This window comes from Pezoporus wallicus, unplaced genomic scaffold (assembly GCF_028554395.1).
Source record: "Pezoporus wallicus isolate ANWC-B61680 ecotype Strahan unplaced genomic scaffold, APGP_CSIRO_Pwel_v1 contig_6425, whole genome shotgun sequence".
Taxonomy (NCBI): Eukaryota; Metazoa; Chordata; class Aves; order Psittaciformes; family Psittacidae; genus Pezoporus; species Pezoporus wallicus.
The window spans coordinates 102,681-118,385 of NW_026635398.1; the positions used below are offsets into that span (position 1 = coordinate 102,681).

At 39.8% G+C, this 15,705-nt stretch overlaps 1 protein-coding gene across 1 annotated transcript in view; it reads left to right on the forward strand.

The window, feature by feature from the left end:
* Positions 1-14,507, forward strand: part of UGT8 (UDP glycosyltransferase 8) — a 44,168-nt gene extending 29,661 nt beyond the window's left edge. Inside the window, exons 3-6 of the mRNA XM_057422994.1 lie at positions 7,517-7,659; positions 10,308-10,384; positions 11,366-11,585; positions 13,172-14,507. Of these exons, the coding sequence (XP_057278977.1) occupies positions 7,517-7,659; positions 10,308-10,384; positions 11,366-11,585; positions 13,172-13,535 (804 nt within the window). The 3' untranslated portion in view covers positions 13,536-14,507. The remainder of the gene's footprint in view (positions 1-7,516; positions 7,660-10,307; positions 10,385-11,365; positions 11,586-13,171) is intronic.
* The last annotated feature ends 1,198 nt before the right edge of the window (positions 14,508-15,705 follow it).

Below are 15,705 nucleotides of genomic sequence, written 5' to 3' on the forward strand. Positions count from 1 at the left end.
TTTTGTCTACTCTAAGTAGCATTTTGTAAAAGTTGCATAGTATGCCTGTGCTGTCCATCAGGGAATGGTGGTTTGCAACCTTATTCAAAGAACAGAGGCTTGTGCGCATTTGAATCCAGCAGCTGAACAGGGAAAGCTTCAGATATTAAACCAAGTTATGTTTGTATTTGTATACTTTGTTTATCTGAAACAAAGCTCAGTATTAGGCACCACTGGTTACTGCCAGCTGGGTCCTCACTCTATAGTCACAGCTGTGCATTTAGCATCTAAGCCTGCTAAGAACAGCTAATTAGAAAATCAAACAGAACAAAGCTCGCATAGTAGGTTAACACAATAACATTCCTGTCTGAGAATGGTCAAAAGAATTATTTTACTTTATTTTTTTTATTTCTTCTGCTCCTCCCTCGCGCCTATAGTACAGCATAGGTCAGTAAGTTCTTATTCTTCCTATACAAGCCTCTGTAAGAGGACAGTACATACTGAAAAACCTTCACTTTTCAGTAACAGTGTTGCACAGAAATCATTACTTCTACCAGTCAAACTCAGAGAAGAGAAGGCAAGGTTGTAGTGTCTGTTCTTGTGCAAGGGCAAAGCTCTGACTGCAATAAATATTACCCAGATCGAAAAAGGAGAAGCTTGCTTAGGCAGTCTGTAGACAGTGTATGTGACAGACCTGAGGCAGTGTTTTAAAGGCAAGCATGTAACTTCTGAGATGGGCGAAATGGTCACAAAGCCAGTCTGCTACGATATGAAAGCTCCCTGCTTAGGGAAGGAAGGGAATAGGAGCTGCTGAGTGCCTTTGTCTGGTCTGTGCAAGTCCCATACCTCTCTGTGAGACCTGTATGTATGTTTAATTATTAAAAGGGAATATTAAAATTACTAAAACTTATTAAAAGGGCTTTGGAAAACACATCTATTGTGGAATATTGTCAAAGAAGAATCGGTACTTTCTTTGGAACTGTGTGCTGAGATCAGTCAGCATGAGTGAAACTGGATATCTGAATGGGCAGGTAGGGAGCTTCAAAAAAAAGTTTATCATTTCAGTCTTGCTTTGCCCAAGAACATGCATTTGCACAGAAGTTAACATGAAAATGGTTTTGGCACAATGCTGTAATTGGGACCCCTTTTAAGCATGTTATACCTTAGCATGCATAACTTTAAAATCATTTCAGTGAAAATGGTAATTAATTAGTATATGTATTAGATGATATTCAGTTAGCAAATGTAGTTCACAATTCTGCTAGTTTTCATCTGGCTATGCTAGGACTTCAAGTAAATGAGGCAAGAGTTTTTCTTTCTACACACCAAAACCTGAAAATACTTATATTGGGGTGGGGGGAAGTGATCAGGTGATTGTTACAGTCACTGAAAGAGCTATTGCAAAGTCAAGCACTTTTTTAAATGGTTATATATATTAAAGTTGAATTAACTGCAAAAGTCAGTGCTGTTTCCATCTCACTTCTGTGTTCATTTGAAATTTGAGAAAGGCTCAGTAATGCAACTTGTCATGTAACAGACCTTTATTGTAGGTTTAGAGTTTAGAAGATGTAATTTCAAATAATAAACATCATTGTCTTGCGTTAAAAAAATGGCACTGAATTTACAGTGAACCTGAACATCATTTAAAGTGGACAAAAGGAGGTCACTTTACTGTTTCGAGCAAGGAGCTGTAAAATGCTGCCTGAACAGGGAACTCCGCTTCTAATGAAGGCAGCTCTAATGACTCATAGTGATTCAGAGTGTTTTCATATGGTGTGTCATTAGAAGGGGAAGACAGAATGCCTGAGGTCAAAAGCGTAAGTGGAATTAAGGAAAATCAAGGGGTGAATTTACAGGGGGTGAGGCCAAGGTGTCTGAAACTTTTTAGTATATGGTGTTGGAGGTTTCATTTAGAGATACTCAGGGTGTTGGGGCTAATACAGCCTTAATGAATGTAGGAAGGTCAGTAAAGGCTACAGTGGCTAGATATGCTAAAATTGTAGGCAAACAAAATTGTCCTGTAGCATCAGTGTGTTCTCTGACACAATTCAGGTGTTCAGAATCACTCAGAGCTTGTATTTTTTCATAGCTTGTCCTGTGTCACAGTTTCTGTGGTGCACTTCCTAAAGTAAATATTAGGAATGTATATGTGTGAATGGGGTGATGTACATAGCCATAGTAATAATACAGATGGAGTATTTAGTTTCTTTCATGTGCAAGATCATGGCCTGCTTTTTTTTATTTATGTATCACTTCTATACCTTGCATGCCATATAAAGGACAGAAAAAGTACAAGAACATACTGAGCTTTGCCATGGCCCAGCTAACTGTACCAGGACCTTGCAATCTGTCTTGCAAACAAAGACCTAACTTGGATTTGGTTTCACTAGATCTTAAGTTTAAAATGTCTGTACTAAAAAGCTGTCGGAGAAATGATTATTCTCAGGTTCCTTTAACATCTTAATATGGACTCCTCCAGGTCAGGAACTCGGGGATCTCTACAGGGAGGCACCCCATTCTTTGCTTCCTGATTTTTGCCCAACTCCTGAGTTGTTAGCCATGCTTAGTGATCCCATTTAATTAAGGCTATGTTATGCCAGGAATTACAGAGTTGTATGCAAGGTGAACCCTTGTTCTGACAAGTCTATAGTTCATTTTCTGCAGCGTATGAATGGAACTGGTCTCTTACCTCCCTTCTGGGAAAGCAGATTGGAAAGGGGCTGCAGATCAGAATGCAGGCAAGCAGTTCCTCTTAATAGCAACATGATGTAAAGCTCGAGTAAATTAGGACAAATTTAAGGGGGAGGGGAAGGAGGAGGACCTTTCAGGTGACGTCAGAATGCAAGCCGAGTTGAAGCTTCTGGATCTTCCTGAGGTTGGCAGAGCACAGTTTTCACCACAATTGTGAGAGGAATTAAAATCATATCCTTTCTAATTTAACAACCTAAAAGAAACTGTGAGGACAGCTTCAAGTATGTTTACATCTGACTTGGATTGGCCAAGCATCACCCTGCTCTGGTCTAGTAGCCGTGTAGGCTGTTGTTCCATCTGAGCCAAGTCTCTGCCTGTTGCAGTTTGTGTTAATGGCAATGGACCTGTTGGATCAGAGTTGATTTGCACCTAACCAGCTCAGAGCATAGTGAACCTCATTTCACTTGTCTCTTCCTCATGTGGACCTGTCTGTAGGGGAAGAATGCCTGATTTCTGAAATTCATTCAGATCTTTCCATGCAAACATCTGTCAGTTAGATTCCAGTTTAAAGTTTGCAAGTGTGCATTTATGTGTTGCCACACTTGGGAAGTGGGCCAGGGGAGGGAACACTCAGATAATAAACTTAGATTGATACAAAATAAAATAGTTTTCATTCTGTTGATTTTTTTGTTTTTTTTTGTTTTTTTTTGTTTTGTAATCTGACATCACTTAATATGGAAAAAGAAAAAAAAATCCATGTTTTGAACCTGTGGGCAGAATTTTTGTCGGGTCTGGCAGGATTTTATCCTCCCCTTTGTATGTGCTATGTAACAGTGAAGCACTGGGATTAGGGTTACGAAGCTTTGGGTGTGAAATGAGCTATAAAAACACAAAGCAGGTTGCTTTGCTGTTGCACAACAATAAAATTCAAAAGCCTGTTTCTAGGGTGATTCTTAATTCTATGGTATGTAGTAAAGTTCCTTCCTTTCCTCTCACCCTCACCCTCCCAAAAGAAAAAAATAAATTTCTAAGTGCTCAATAACTATTTGTTATTATTCATGGCAGTGCTACTGGTAGGAAATTTTATGCCCCCTCTGTGTTTACCTAATGATGTATAATTCTTACTACATTGAATCATAGAATCAACTAGGTTGGAAAAGAGCTTTAAGATCATCAAGCCCAACCATTATCCCAGCACTGCCAAGGCCACCACTAAACCATGTCACTGAGAGGGCCTCATCTACATGGTTTGTGAACACTTCCAGGGATGGTGATTCCACCACTGCCCTGGGCAGCCTGTTCCAATGCCTCGTCACCCTCTTAGTTAAGAAATTATTCCTAATATCCAATCTAAACCTCTCCTGGTGCAGCTTGAGGCCATTTCCTCTTGTCCTATCACTTTTTGGGGAGAAGAAACTGACCTAACCTCATGACAACCTCCTTTCAGGTAGTTGTAGAGAGCAATAAGGTCCCCCTTGAGCCTTCTCCAGTCTAAACGCCCCCTGTTCCCTCAGCCATTCCCCACCAGACTTGTGCTCCAGGCCCTTCCACCAGCTCCATTGCCCTTCTCTGGACCCTCAGTGTCTTTCTTGTAGTGAGGGGCCCAGAACTGAACACAGGATTTGAGGTGTGGCCTCACCAGTGCCCACACAGTGGCTGTCACACTGGTGCTGATACAGGCCAGGATGCTGTTGGCCTTCTTGGATGCCTGGGCACAAGCTGCTCATGTTCAGCCATTAGTCAGCACCCCCAGGTGCTTTTCCCCTGAGAATCTTACCAGGCATGCTTCCCTATGATAGAAGCATTGCATGGGGTTGTTGTGGCCCAAGTGCAGGACCCATAATGAATACATCAGATTTGTGGAGTTTTACCGAATCTCTAATGAAGCACAGAGGAAGAGCAGTAGCCTTGGGAGCTGTTCCACAGCCAGAACAGAATGATCTCTAGCAGCAGAAGCCACGTGTCTGACCAAATATAAGTAGTCACAGGTACAACTTCCTGGTGCTGAATGAGATAATTTGAGCAGTAGTGCCAGCTGTCCTGTTTTCTTTCTTATTGAAAAGCAAACGTACCTCCACTGGACTTTGTGCCACTGATAACAACTGTTGGGGCCCCACAGTTTTAGTAGTTATCAGTTCTATCTCACTGCCCATTTGTGTAGCTAGTACCTCATCAATGTTTCTGTATATTCCTCCCAGGCAACCTGTCCCTGTTTCTACTTCATGTATGCTTCCTTTTTACATGTAAGCCTTGACAGGAGTCCTTTATTCATCATCCTGCCACCTTTGCTTAACTTCCTGCTCATCAGCATGTACTGTGCCTGAGCTTAGAGCAGGTGATTTGCTGAGTATCAGCTGGCTCTCCTGAACCCCTCTTCTCTCCAGGGCTGTATCCTGGAGTCTTCTAAGTAGGTATCTGAAGAGGCCAGACTTGGTTCTCTTTAAGTCCAAGAGATGCTGCTGTTGTCTTCTTTATACTCTTAGTATCTTGAACTCCTCATGGTCACTGTAGCCAAGGGTGCCCTTGACATTGGCATTCCAGACAAGGTCTTCCTTGTTTGTACATTTGAGGTCCAGCAGAATCTCACCTCTTGTTGACTTCTTGAGCACCTCTGTCATGGAGTTGTCATCAGGAAGACACTCCAGAAGCATCCAGGTTACTGCAGCGATGGACGAGTGCCCTATGAAGACCAGAGCCTGTGAATTCTGGGCTGCTTCTAGTTGTGAGAAGAAAACCACCTTGTAATGGGCAATTGCAGCTTTCAGAATCTGACTTGATCAGATGTCACAAATGGGCAGAGAGCTGTGTTTTACAGCATAGCACTTGATTGCTTTCCAGAATGGTTTGTCCTAGAAACCACAAAAGGTTATTTTCTGGTTAGCTTTAAATAACACATAGAAAATAGTTCAAGATGTGACTAGCTGAACCACTAAGTAAAAGTGACTATAATATGATTCCACTTGCAGCATGCCTTCGGTCCTTAAGTAAAATTCAAGGACAAGCTTTAAATAAATCACAAAACCACTTGGAAACTTTTATGTCAGAAGCTCAGCCCATAATAAATGATTCAGCTTTGAGGCATACTGCAGGCACTTCCCCTCTTTATCTTTCTTCCCTCTCCATGGATGTTGTGGGGAAAAGAAAGGATGAGCAAGTGTGCTGGAAAAGGATGAAGAAAAATGAGAAAGTGTGGATTCTAGAGAAAATGGAAATCCCTTTTTCACTGTGTAACAGAGACTAGCATACAACCTCAAGTCTAATGTGCAGGTCTGTGTTACACCTGCTGGGTTTTGTGGTAACTTGTGTGGTTTTGTGCTCAGACAGGGTAGCACAACATTGTTCTATTACTTTCTGACCTGATATTTATTACTAGGACAAGATGCACACGGTGAACAGGGCTCTGGATTTTCCTTTTACTCATTTCATATTGATGTACTGGTGTTGAGCAGGCTTATACTTAAATTTGGTGAGACCAGAATGAAACCATATCCTGGGAAACAACATATTCTTTGGGGGCTGATATACCTGTATTTCAGTGGTACAGTTTTTTAGTCCCCACTGCCAACAGTTACTTTGGAAAAAATAGAATTTACATCTGTATTTCCAAAAGCAAGAGGGTACATTGCAACTTTTCCTTTTTCCATTGCTTTCCCAACCTTCTTCTCCCTCCAAGTCAATGAACATCATGTGGCGGTGGGTAGTGGTATCTGCTGGCTTGCCTTGTCATCAGTGATACAGACCCCACTTATACCAAGTCAGCCCCAGCCTTTGGATGATGTAGTCGTCTTCACAACTTCACTGTGCCTTGCTTGAAGCATCAACTGGGAAGGAAACACCTGCATCACAGGGTGTCCTGCTGTAAAAGCTGCTACCTCTGAACTTGAATCTCATGGTGTGGCCCACATGTTGATTGATGTTGGTTCTGCTTTTGGAGTGCTTCTGAGCAGTGCGGTATTGTGGACCTCTGCTTTCTGCACTGTTGCCTTCCTTGTGTAAGTTGAGGCAGCCCATTAATCAAGAGAGTCATCAAAAAATGGGTTGCAAGAAACTCAATTTCAGAATAATTACAGGAGATGGATGAGCTTAAGGGTATAAAGGGCTTTGCCTGCATTATGCTTGTGTGTATTTAATATAATACCGGTAACTTGCTGTGGAAGAGGCATGCAGGTCCAAGTAAGATAAAGGATATAGGTCCAAGAAAGAGGGACATCCACCCTGTACTGATCTTAAGGTCCTTTCCAACCCTAACTATTCTATGATTGTATGATTCTATGTGATACTGTTCCTTACTCCTTAAAATATTAGAGCAGTGGGTACTGATGTACAGTGGGTACAGCAGCTCTGACTTTTTTCAGGTTGCATTTATTATTTTTATAGAAATGAAAAAATAAACCAAAACCCCAGCAAAGCCCCAGAACCAACCCTTTGGAAGTACTTCCACTTTCTTTAAACCATAGTCCCAGGCTTCATACATGTATTTCTTGTGTTCTACTTCCAGGCTGATACTACGAGATCTAGTTACATTTTGCTGAGTTAAAATACAATGTGTTAACTTGTGACTGTGTGTCAGCTGATAAGTTAGGAAAGGAAAACTTGTCTTGTGAAGCTGCTTGTTAATACAGAAGCTAAAACAAACCTGGAATAATTTGGCTGTTCATAGCCTGTACCGTGGACTCTGAATCATTGAGTCATTGTGCTCAGTGATTTCTAAAACGTATGACTTTGGAAATGTGGCTTGTGATGTAACGTAGGGACCAACAACTGTTCTTCCTAAGCAATGTTTATTTAACCTGTTGTGACTTACCTGTGCTTCTGTGTTGCTCAGTCTAAATTTTTACTTTAACAGGATCTCCAGACATGGGTGAATGGTGCTAGTGAAAATGGCTTTGTCCTTGTCTCCTTTGGAGCTGGAGTGAAATATCTGTCTGAAGATATAGCGAATAAGTTGGCACATGCTCTGGCAAGACTGCCTCAGAGAGTTATTTGGAGGTAAGTGCGATGGTAGATGTACTTGCACGCTTATTGCCTGTTGTGCCATCTTGACCTTGAGTTGTAGAAGCTGAAATGGAGATCGTCTGGGTGGCACAGGGAACCTGATGCTTTTGAAAGATACTCTTTGTGGAAATGTTGCAGTCCCCTGGTAATAAGGAAGAGCAATGATTTTGTGGCAGAATAAGGCTTAGGTTATGTTTCTGTGATGAATTCATATCCTAGAAGGATTGGGGACAGTGAAAAGAGAGTCTGAGGTTATAGCATTTGTGGCATACTATCATAATTTCTGATAAAGAAGCCACCCTAGGAAGGAAGAATGACATCGTGCTGATTTGATCCTTAATTTTCTTTCTTCTGTTCTCTTCTCTGTTTGCCCAGGGAGGTTGTGAATGCTCCATCCCTGGCAGTGTTCAAGACCAGGTTGGATGAGGCCTTGGGTGATATGATTTAGCTTAAGGTGTCCCTGCCCATGGCAGGGGGGTTGGAACTGGATGATCTTAAGGCCCTTTCCAACCCTAACGATTCTATGATTCTCATTTCTCACTTTTTGGGGACCCTTCTCTTTATCTGTAAACATAGACTTTCATAATTGCTCTTCTCACTTGTCTTTTTTTTTTTGTGAGAAATTAGAAGAATCTGCAGGAGTATAAAAATTAGTAATAAACTTTCTCCACTCTAAAAACATCTTGAGTAGCGTAGTCAACTTACTGTAAAAATTCAAGAACTGTTTAGTCAGCTCTGCTTCACATGGTGTGTTGCTCTGGAATATAATTCAGAGGAATTCATATGAACCATTGGTTTCCAAATAATAATTAGTGTCTTACAATTTATGACTGCTGTCCTTGCTGCACTCAGAGTTGGATTAGCAGTTCGTTTAGCAGCCTATCCCCTGCCATCTCTTAGGGACCATTTTCACTGCTGTGTGTAATTGAAAAAGTGAATCCCACTAATGAACAGGAAAATGGAAATTCTTCATGGCACAGAACCTTTGGTAGGTGCAGTAAAGATCTCATCAGTTTTTCTCTGGGGTAGAGGCAAGGCTTTATGTTTGCTTTTAATGAAACCTGCAGTGTTGCTTGGCTTCTAATTAGTTATTAATCCCTGTTGATCTTACTGTTTGGTTTTTGTTTTACCCTTCTAAATGTTCTCCCTGAAATGTTTTTTTCTGTAGGAAGTATCAATTTTTCTGTAATCAATAAATCAATTTTACTTGGGATAGCTAATTAATGCAAAAGCAACAATTTCAGTTGAAACCCTTCCTCACTAGTATTTCCTTACCAATGCTTTTGTTTTTTGGTTTTTTTTTTTGGTTTGTTCTGATTTTATCTGCAATGCTGAATAGCTTTTTGGATAAGGGAACTCACCTGATTTTTTCCCTCATTATCTGTGGAATGGGAAGATGTCGGTGTGATGAGCTGTATGACATCGTCTTTGGGAGGGCTGAGCAAGTGGCTTGAAGTCAAGTGGGAATCTGAGATCCATAATTAAATCCTAAATAGAAATTATAAGTCCAACTTTGTTTTTTGTTTTTGTTGTTGATGTTCTTCAGACCTGTGTCCTATGCTAGACTTTTCTGAAAATGTGAAAGGTGGTAGTACTGCTTGGCAGTCTTATGTTAGAATGTCAAATCAAGGAAATCTTTGTAGTTCTTTCTAAACTTATGATGATGGAATACTAGTTAGAGCCAAACCCAGCAACATAGTTTATTTTATGCAACTGAGCCTAAATAACAGGCTTTTTTCAACATGCAGATTATATAAGGCAGTTGTAAAGATCTAGGCTTGCTTAATTGGGAATATGCAGGTGTATTTTTATGAAGCTACAGTTCTAAAGCTCTCTTAATAATGAGAGTATTTTTAAGTTGTTTAATGGAGCTGTCACAAAACAGCTTTATCTTCTAGTACTAAGTGGTAGTTTTTTCTCTCTTTTCTGTTTAGAATATAATTAACTTTCTATGTTAATTGTCCATAAGATTAATATGTAAGTCATTTTGTACTTTGAGCCCATATTTTATGGGCTAAACTTTTCCAGCAACTTCAAGTGAGCAGGATGTTGCCATTGGGTTTCAGGCAGTTGAGAAAGTAAGAAGACCACACTTTTCTCATAGCTTGATCCCAAACTTTTCATTCCAAACTTGTAAGATAAGATATCAGCCTTTCCCTTCCTGGTATTAGTAACTCCTTTTAAAATAAGACTGTGTCAATCATCAGAAGCTACAGGAAACTGGCCAGTTGTGTTGATGGTACGGGATTATTATTTGTTCGCTAATGGGATGTTCTCAGCTACTACCAGCTACAGTTTTTAGTAAAGCAATGAACTTAAAACCATAGAGAGGTTATAAAACCTCCTCGTGGTTGATGTAGTGAAAGTTTTATATGCTTTGAGAAGGAGCTACAGTGTCATTATGTTAATAGAAAACATTGCATTTCAAGCCAGAGCACAAGGAAACTGAAGGATGAAAACAAAGTTGGAAGTTACTAGCTATTTACAGCATTTTATTTGAGCCTATTTTGTTTTCTTGTATTAGTGAGTAAAGAGTATCCCCATGTAAGGGGGATTAGGGCTCATGGATTGTTTGGTTTAATTCTCTGGTTTATTGCTTTTGGAGGTTTTTAACTCAGCTTCCATTTGATTTATTATTTTAGGTTTTCAGGAAACAAACCAAGGAATTTAGGCAACAATACGAAGCTTATAGAATGGTTACCACAAAATGATCTCCTTGGTGGGTATCTATTTTGATCATATGTTGCTTATTCTTGCTCCCGTTCAGGTTGCTTTTCCAACTATATTCTACTGAATACTGGCCGTATATATACACATTTATTTATTTTTCTCCAAAGAAAGCTCTAACAGAACTTTGGCATGTATTGCAAGCTGATAATAACCTTTTTGTTTAACTAACCTGAGGTACTCCAGGTTCTCAGGTGCAGAGACAAAATTTTATATTTTTCCATATTTTGGTGAAGGCAATATTAAGAGTCTATGAATTTTATTTTCCTTCCTTCTGTGTTAAAGGCTAGTTGAACACACTGCAGATCTGAGGAGCCAGAGAATATATATGGTTGTCTCTGGGATATCTGGATGTTTGTGTGTTCACAAACCAGTTCCAGCACTACGATGGGTGCTGTTGGATATGTTAAGCATGCATATGCATTGTTGTGGGTGCATGTCAGCTGGAGTATTTGTCATCGTGTAGCTGTTAGGCAAATGACTTTTAGTGCAGGTAGATTTGTTTTGGTTCCTGAATTGCCCTGAGGCAGTCTCATTTTTCCGTTGCATAAGGTTTTATCATTATTGTCAGATCTTGCTAGCCTGAAGTAAAGCACGTGAAGCTTTAGAGAATGTAACATTGGTTCTCCTGTTATTAAATGGCATGTATTTCATATGAATAATGAGGAAAAATGCTCTCACCTTGCCTCATTTGTACTGTTACACTGGTTGTAGTCTCCACCTGCAGCTACTCAGGGGTAAACAATGTAAATTAATTACCCCATTGATGAAATCACCTAATGCACGTGATAGGTCAGTGTAGTGGGTTTTAGGAGGAGAACTTCAGAACAAGTTGCGTTCATTTTTTTCTTCCTCAATTGCAGCTGTAGAAATGTGGTGATAAATGTGTTGTACACAGTTGAAGCAACCTTCAGTAACTTTAAGGAGAAGATGTAAATCTTTTCTTTAATCTTCACGCCTCTTCTGTTTTCAGGTCACTCTAACATTAAAGCTTTTCTTAGTCATGGAGGTTTGAACAGCATTTTTGAAACCATGTACCATGGGGTTCCGGTGGTGGGGATTCCACTTTTTGGAGACCATTATGATACTATGACTCGTGTGCAGGCCAAGGGCATGGGAATATTGTTGAACTGGAAGACTGTCACTGAGAACGAATTGTATGAAGCTCTAGTAAAAGTTATTAATGATCCCAGGTATGGAATGAGTGCTTGTTTTATGCTTTTGCTATTGCTATGGGCTAAATATGCATGTACAGAGCCTTCGTGCAAGGGGAAAGAAATGCATGTTGAGATCTACTTGTCTATGTAGTGGGGGCAAGTCTTTGTATGATTGTGCCACTTTACAATTTCACTCACTTGATCAGGTTTCTGTGTAGGTACTAAGCTCATTGTTCAGTGTACCAAAACTCAGTTGTCTCATTTGCTCTTTGTGCAATTGCCTTGTTAAGGGCAGAAAGGTTACAGAAACAAACTTATCCTGCTTTATTCCTTGTTGCAGACTAAAGTTTCTCCATATCTAGCAGTCTGTTTGCTGCCTGTGGGGGCTGGAGCAAAATAGACTTACATGATGGTAGGGTGGCATGTTTGCAATGTAACTAAAAATACAGAGGTATTCAAAAAGACTGACTCTTCCAAAGTCCCATTTAAAAAAGTATTTCCTGTTCTGGGCAGTAAAACCTCTCTTAAGGTCAAGAAGGTCATTTTTTGCAATGACCATATTCTAATAAATTATTATGACTATGAGAAGTTTAGTCTGTTTTCTGTAAAATTATTTTTGTTACTCAAGTTGGAATAAGTAAAAGCCCATGAGCTGGCTTTCATAACTCCTTCTAATTCCAGCCAACAAATTTGCTCAGGGATATTAAAGTGTAAGGAGAGTAATTTCAAGTTTGTTTCAAACTGCTCTGTTTTAAGCATCTGTGATGTTCAGACCACCTCCAGATTAAAAATAATGACCTCTTAGCTGGTGGTTTATTGTGTCTAGCTAGCTGTAGATTTGGAGTATGGTGCTGACAATGTCTCTTGCTTTCATGGGAGCAAAGTCTTGGAAGTGGTGTTTGCCTTGGGAAAAGAGAAACCTGTAAAGTAGCAAGCAGCAAAACCGCAGCAAGAGGGAATGTCATTAAAGAGATCTTGGTAACAGCAGTTGCATCACCTTTCCCTTGTGCAATTACCCTTGGTTTAAAGGCAAGACCTGCATAAATAACCTGTCGACCCTGCAGCTGCAGTGAGGGAAAAGAGAAGGAATTTGTCGTGATCAGCTGCTGGGTGAGCCTGTTTAGAAGAGCAAGCAGTTTTAGGCTGAGCTCTAGCCCCAAGTGGAAGTAGTCTGTTGCAGTCAAAACCAAATTTCTTGCTTTGTTCTGCATTTCTGTAGTAATTCAGTTGCACAATAACATAAATGAGTGGTGTATTAGGCAGGGTACATTGCCAGTTTACAGTGGGAAGGACAAATGTGTCTCACTTGATAGGATTCATTTTGGATTCGATAAGAGCTCCCTCTGGCAGCAGGTCAGCTTGGCTCTTCATTGCTTTGCTGGAGGGTGGATTTCTGCCTTTCATCACACGTGGGTCTGCTTTTCTAGTCTTTCTTCATCACGAAGCTGTGAGGACTGATTAAAGACAGTTTATCTGCTGTGTCTAGCCTTCTGTATGCTGGTGGTTGCGAGAGTCTCGTGGTAATGTGCTGTTTTATCTGAAGAGGCTTTAAGTATCTTCAGGTGTTCCCAAGCTTGCATTGCTCGAAGCGCTGACAATGATTTTTCCTTTCTTCCCCGCAGCTACCGACAGCGGGCCCAGAGGCTGTCTGAGATTCACAAAGACCAACCTGGTCATCCTGTTAACCGGACTGTATACTGGATTAATTACATCCTTCGTCACAACGGAGCCCAGCATCTACGTGCCGCTGTTTACAGCATCTCTTTCTATCAGTACTTCTTACTGGATATTGCCTTTGTTGTACTAGTGAGTGCTGCCTTACTTTATTACATTTTGGCCAGGGTAACAAAATTTATCTGCAAACAAAGCAAACTGCTTTGGTCAAATGGTGAACATAGCACTCTTAATGGACATTACCAAAATGGGATACCAAATGGCAAGTATAGAAGAAATGGCCACATTAGGCATGAAAAAAAGGTGAAATGAGCCAACTGCCCATGTCAAGTAGTAATGAATCAGATCAGTAATCAAATTTTATTGCTGTAACTTAGTCTAACAACTACTTAAAACCTCAGTAAGCAGTTCTAACACTCCCCTTGAGTATGTAATACTATGTGACAAAATTCAATGGAACTAAGAAAAGGCTTTAAAAAGAACAACAAAGGCAAGCACAACTTAAAATGGAAAATAGTTTATTCTTAATACTGATGCAGAGAAGTTATTTTGGCACTGAAGTTTTTAGAAGCCTTAATTCTCTACAGTTATATAGTATTTATGAATTTTCAGGTTTTAAAAGCTAAATGTGCGTCCAAAATGAGGAGAGGTTTCTTTTTATTTGCAGAGGTGTTTTCTGTTTAGTTTTTTTATTCATCTAAGATATCCATCTTTTAGTTGAGAGAACTTTAGTGCTAGTTCTGTGTTTCCTTTGTTGAAGGCTCAACGTGTTGTGTAACAATGCTGTTTAAAAAGCCCATTTTTTCCCAGCCTTTGTACAAGAAATAGGAAGTTCTGGACTGAAAACACAGACATTAAAAAAAACCCAACAAACAACCAAAAAGCCAACAAACTTAAAATGAGCACTGAAGAAAAATGGCAAAAATAGGTACTCTTTTTACTGATAAACTGCATGACTCTTCTGCTCACTACTAGTACTTTGGAGAAAAGGATCTTGAGTGAGTCTACAATATGTCCTAATTTTAAATTTATAAAAAAAATTATTTGTTGCCTTTCTCTGCATATATAATTTATGCCATGAAAATATTAGGGAGTTTTATTTCAGTTTAAAATATGGCTGTGTGGGAAGTAGATTTGCATAATTAAGGCAAATAAATGAAACAAGAACAACAACAAAAAGAAAACTAGACCTGTGCTTAATGCAGATGGTTTTGTAATGGCCCAGAGCTGTAAAGAATCAAACCCATACTTGGGGTTTATTTAAAAAAACACCAAACATCCCCCCCCGCCCCCAACACTGAATGTCTCTTCTTGTTAATTCTCATGAAGTTCTTTCTAAATCACAGTGTTGTAGATGTTCTCTTTCAATGGTTATATTTGGAAAAATACTACCTTCTATTAGTCTGGGCCACTCAGTCCATGTTTCACATAGTTGCCAATCCACATTCTTTGATGTGGGGCTGCTTGCTGGGTGGTTGACTAGCCTGCCTCCTCACCTTCCTTCCAAGGGCTGGTGGAACACATGGGGTGAAGCCTGGCCACCCCAGAACAAGGTTTGCAGAAGTGGTCATCTCGCCCTTCCCCTGCAACAATCTCTTTCAACCACTGTTGCCGACACAGGATGCTGGTGGTGATGTGCACCAAGGGCAGGGATGCAGGGCGCTGGGTGTAAAATCATCACTGCCCTGCTGTACTAAAGGTGGCAACTATGAGTTTATTTCCATGTCATTCTGTTTACTTGGAATTTGCACTACACGTGTTGTGAGTGTATGCTTTATTTATTTGTAGTTTGAAATCCCATGCCTGAAGGAGAAAGGAAAGAAACCCATCTATCTAGTGTTGTTCACTAACATGGGAGGAGTTGTGATGATTACAGGATGCTGAGATCATCTTCATACACAGTGATGCAGTATTTCACTATCATTCCATCAGGAGCCTCTATCCTATAGCAATAAATAACAGTGCAGATATGTTTCTTATATACAGTACAGCTACTTGTACTGGTTTCTGAATACTTGAAGAAAATGGTATTATAAGTAAGCCTATTAGCTATACCTTTTTACAATCTTGAAGTCTGTGGCAACTAAAGGAGCACACAGAGGCAATGAATGGTGGGATGGTAATAAGACTTAGAGTGTATGAATGACTTGGTTTAAATGTTTTTTTTTTGGCATTGAAGAAGGTAAAAAAGCACTGACCGGATGATTAAGCATAATTTAATCTCCACTGTGATAAAATCTAAGCAATAAACATGGATTTAATAGAGAAATTCTGTTGTTGGAAGTATATTTTTGTTCAAATGAATGCTGTTTATTTTCAGGTGCCCAGTGTGTGTGAGTGTATGTAAACACTGTATGTATGTGGATACTTACTAGGATATACAGATTCTTTCTTCTTGGTATATACCATGGTGCACAATACGTACTTGAAATTAAAATGAATATATTTTGTGACTGGAGATCTGTTTCCTGTATCAGTTGAA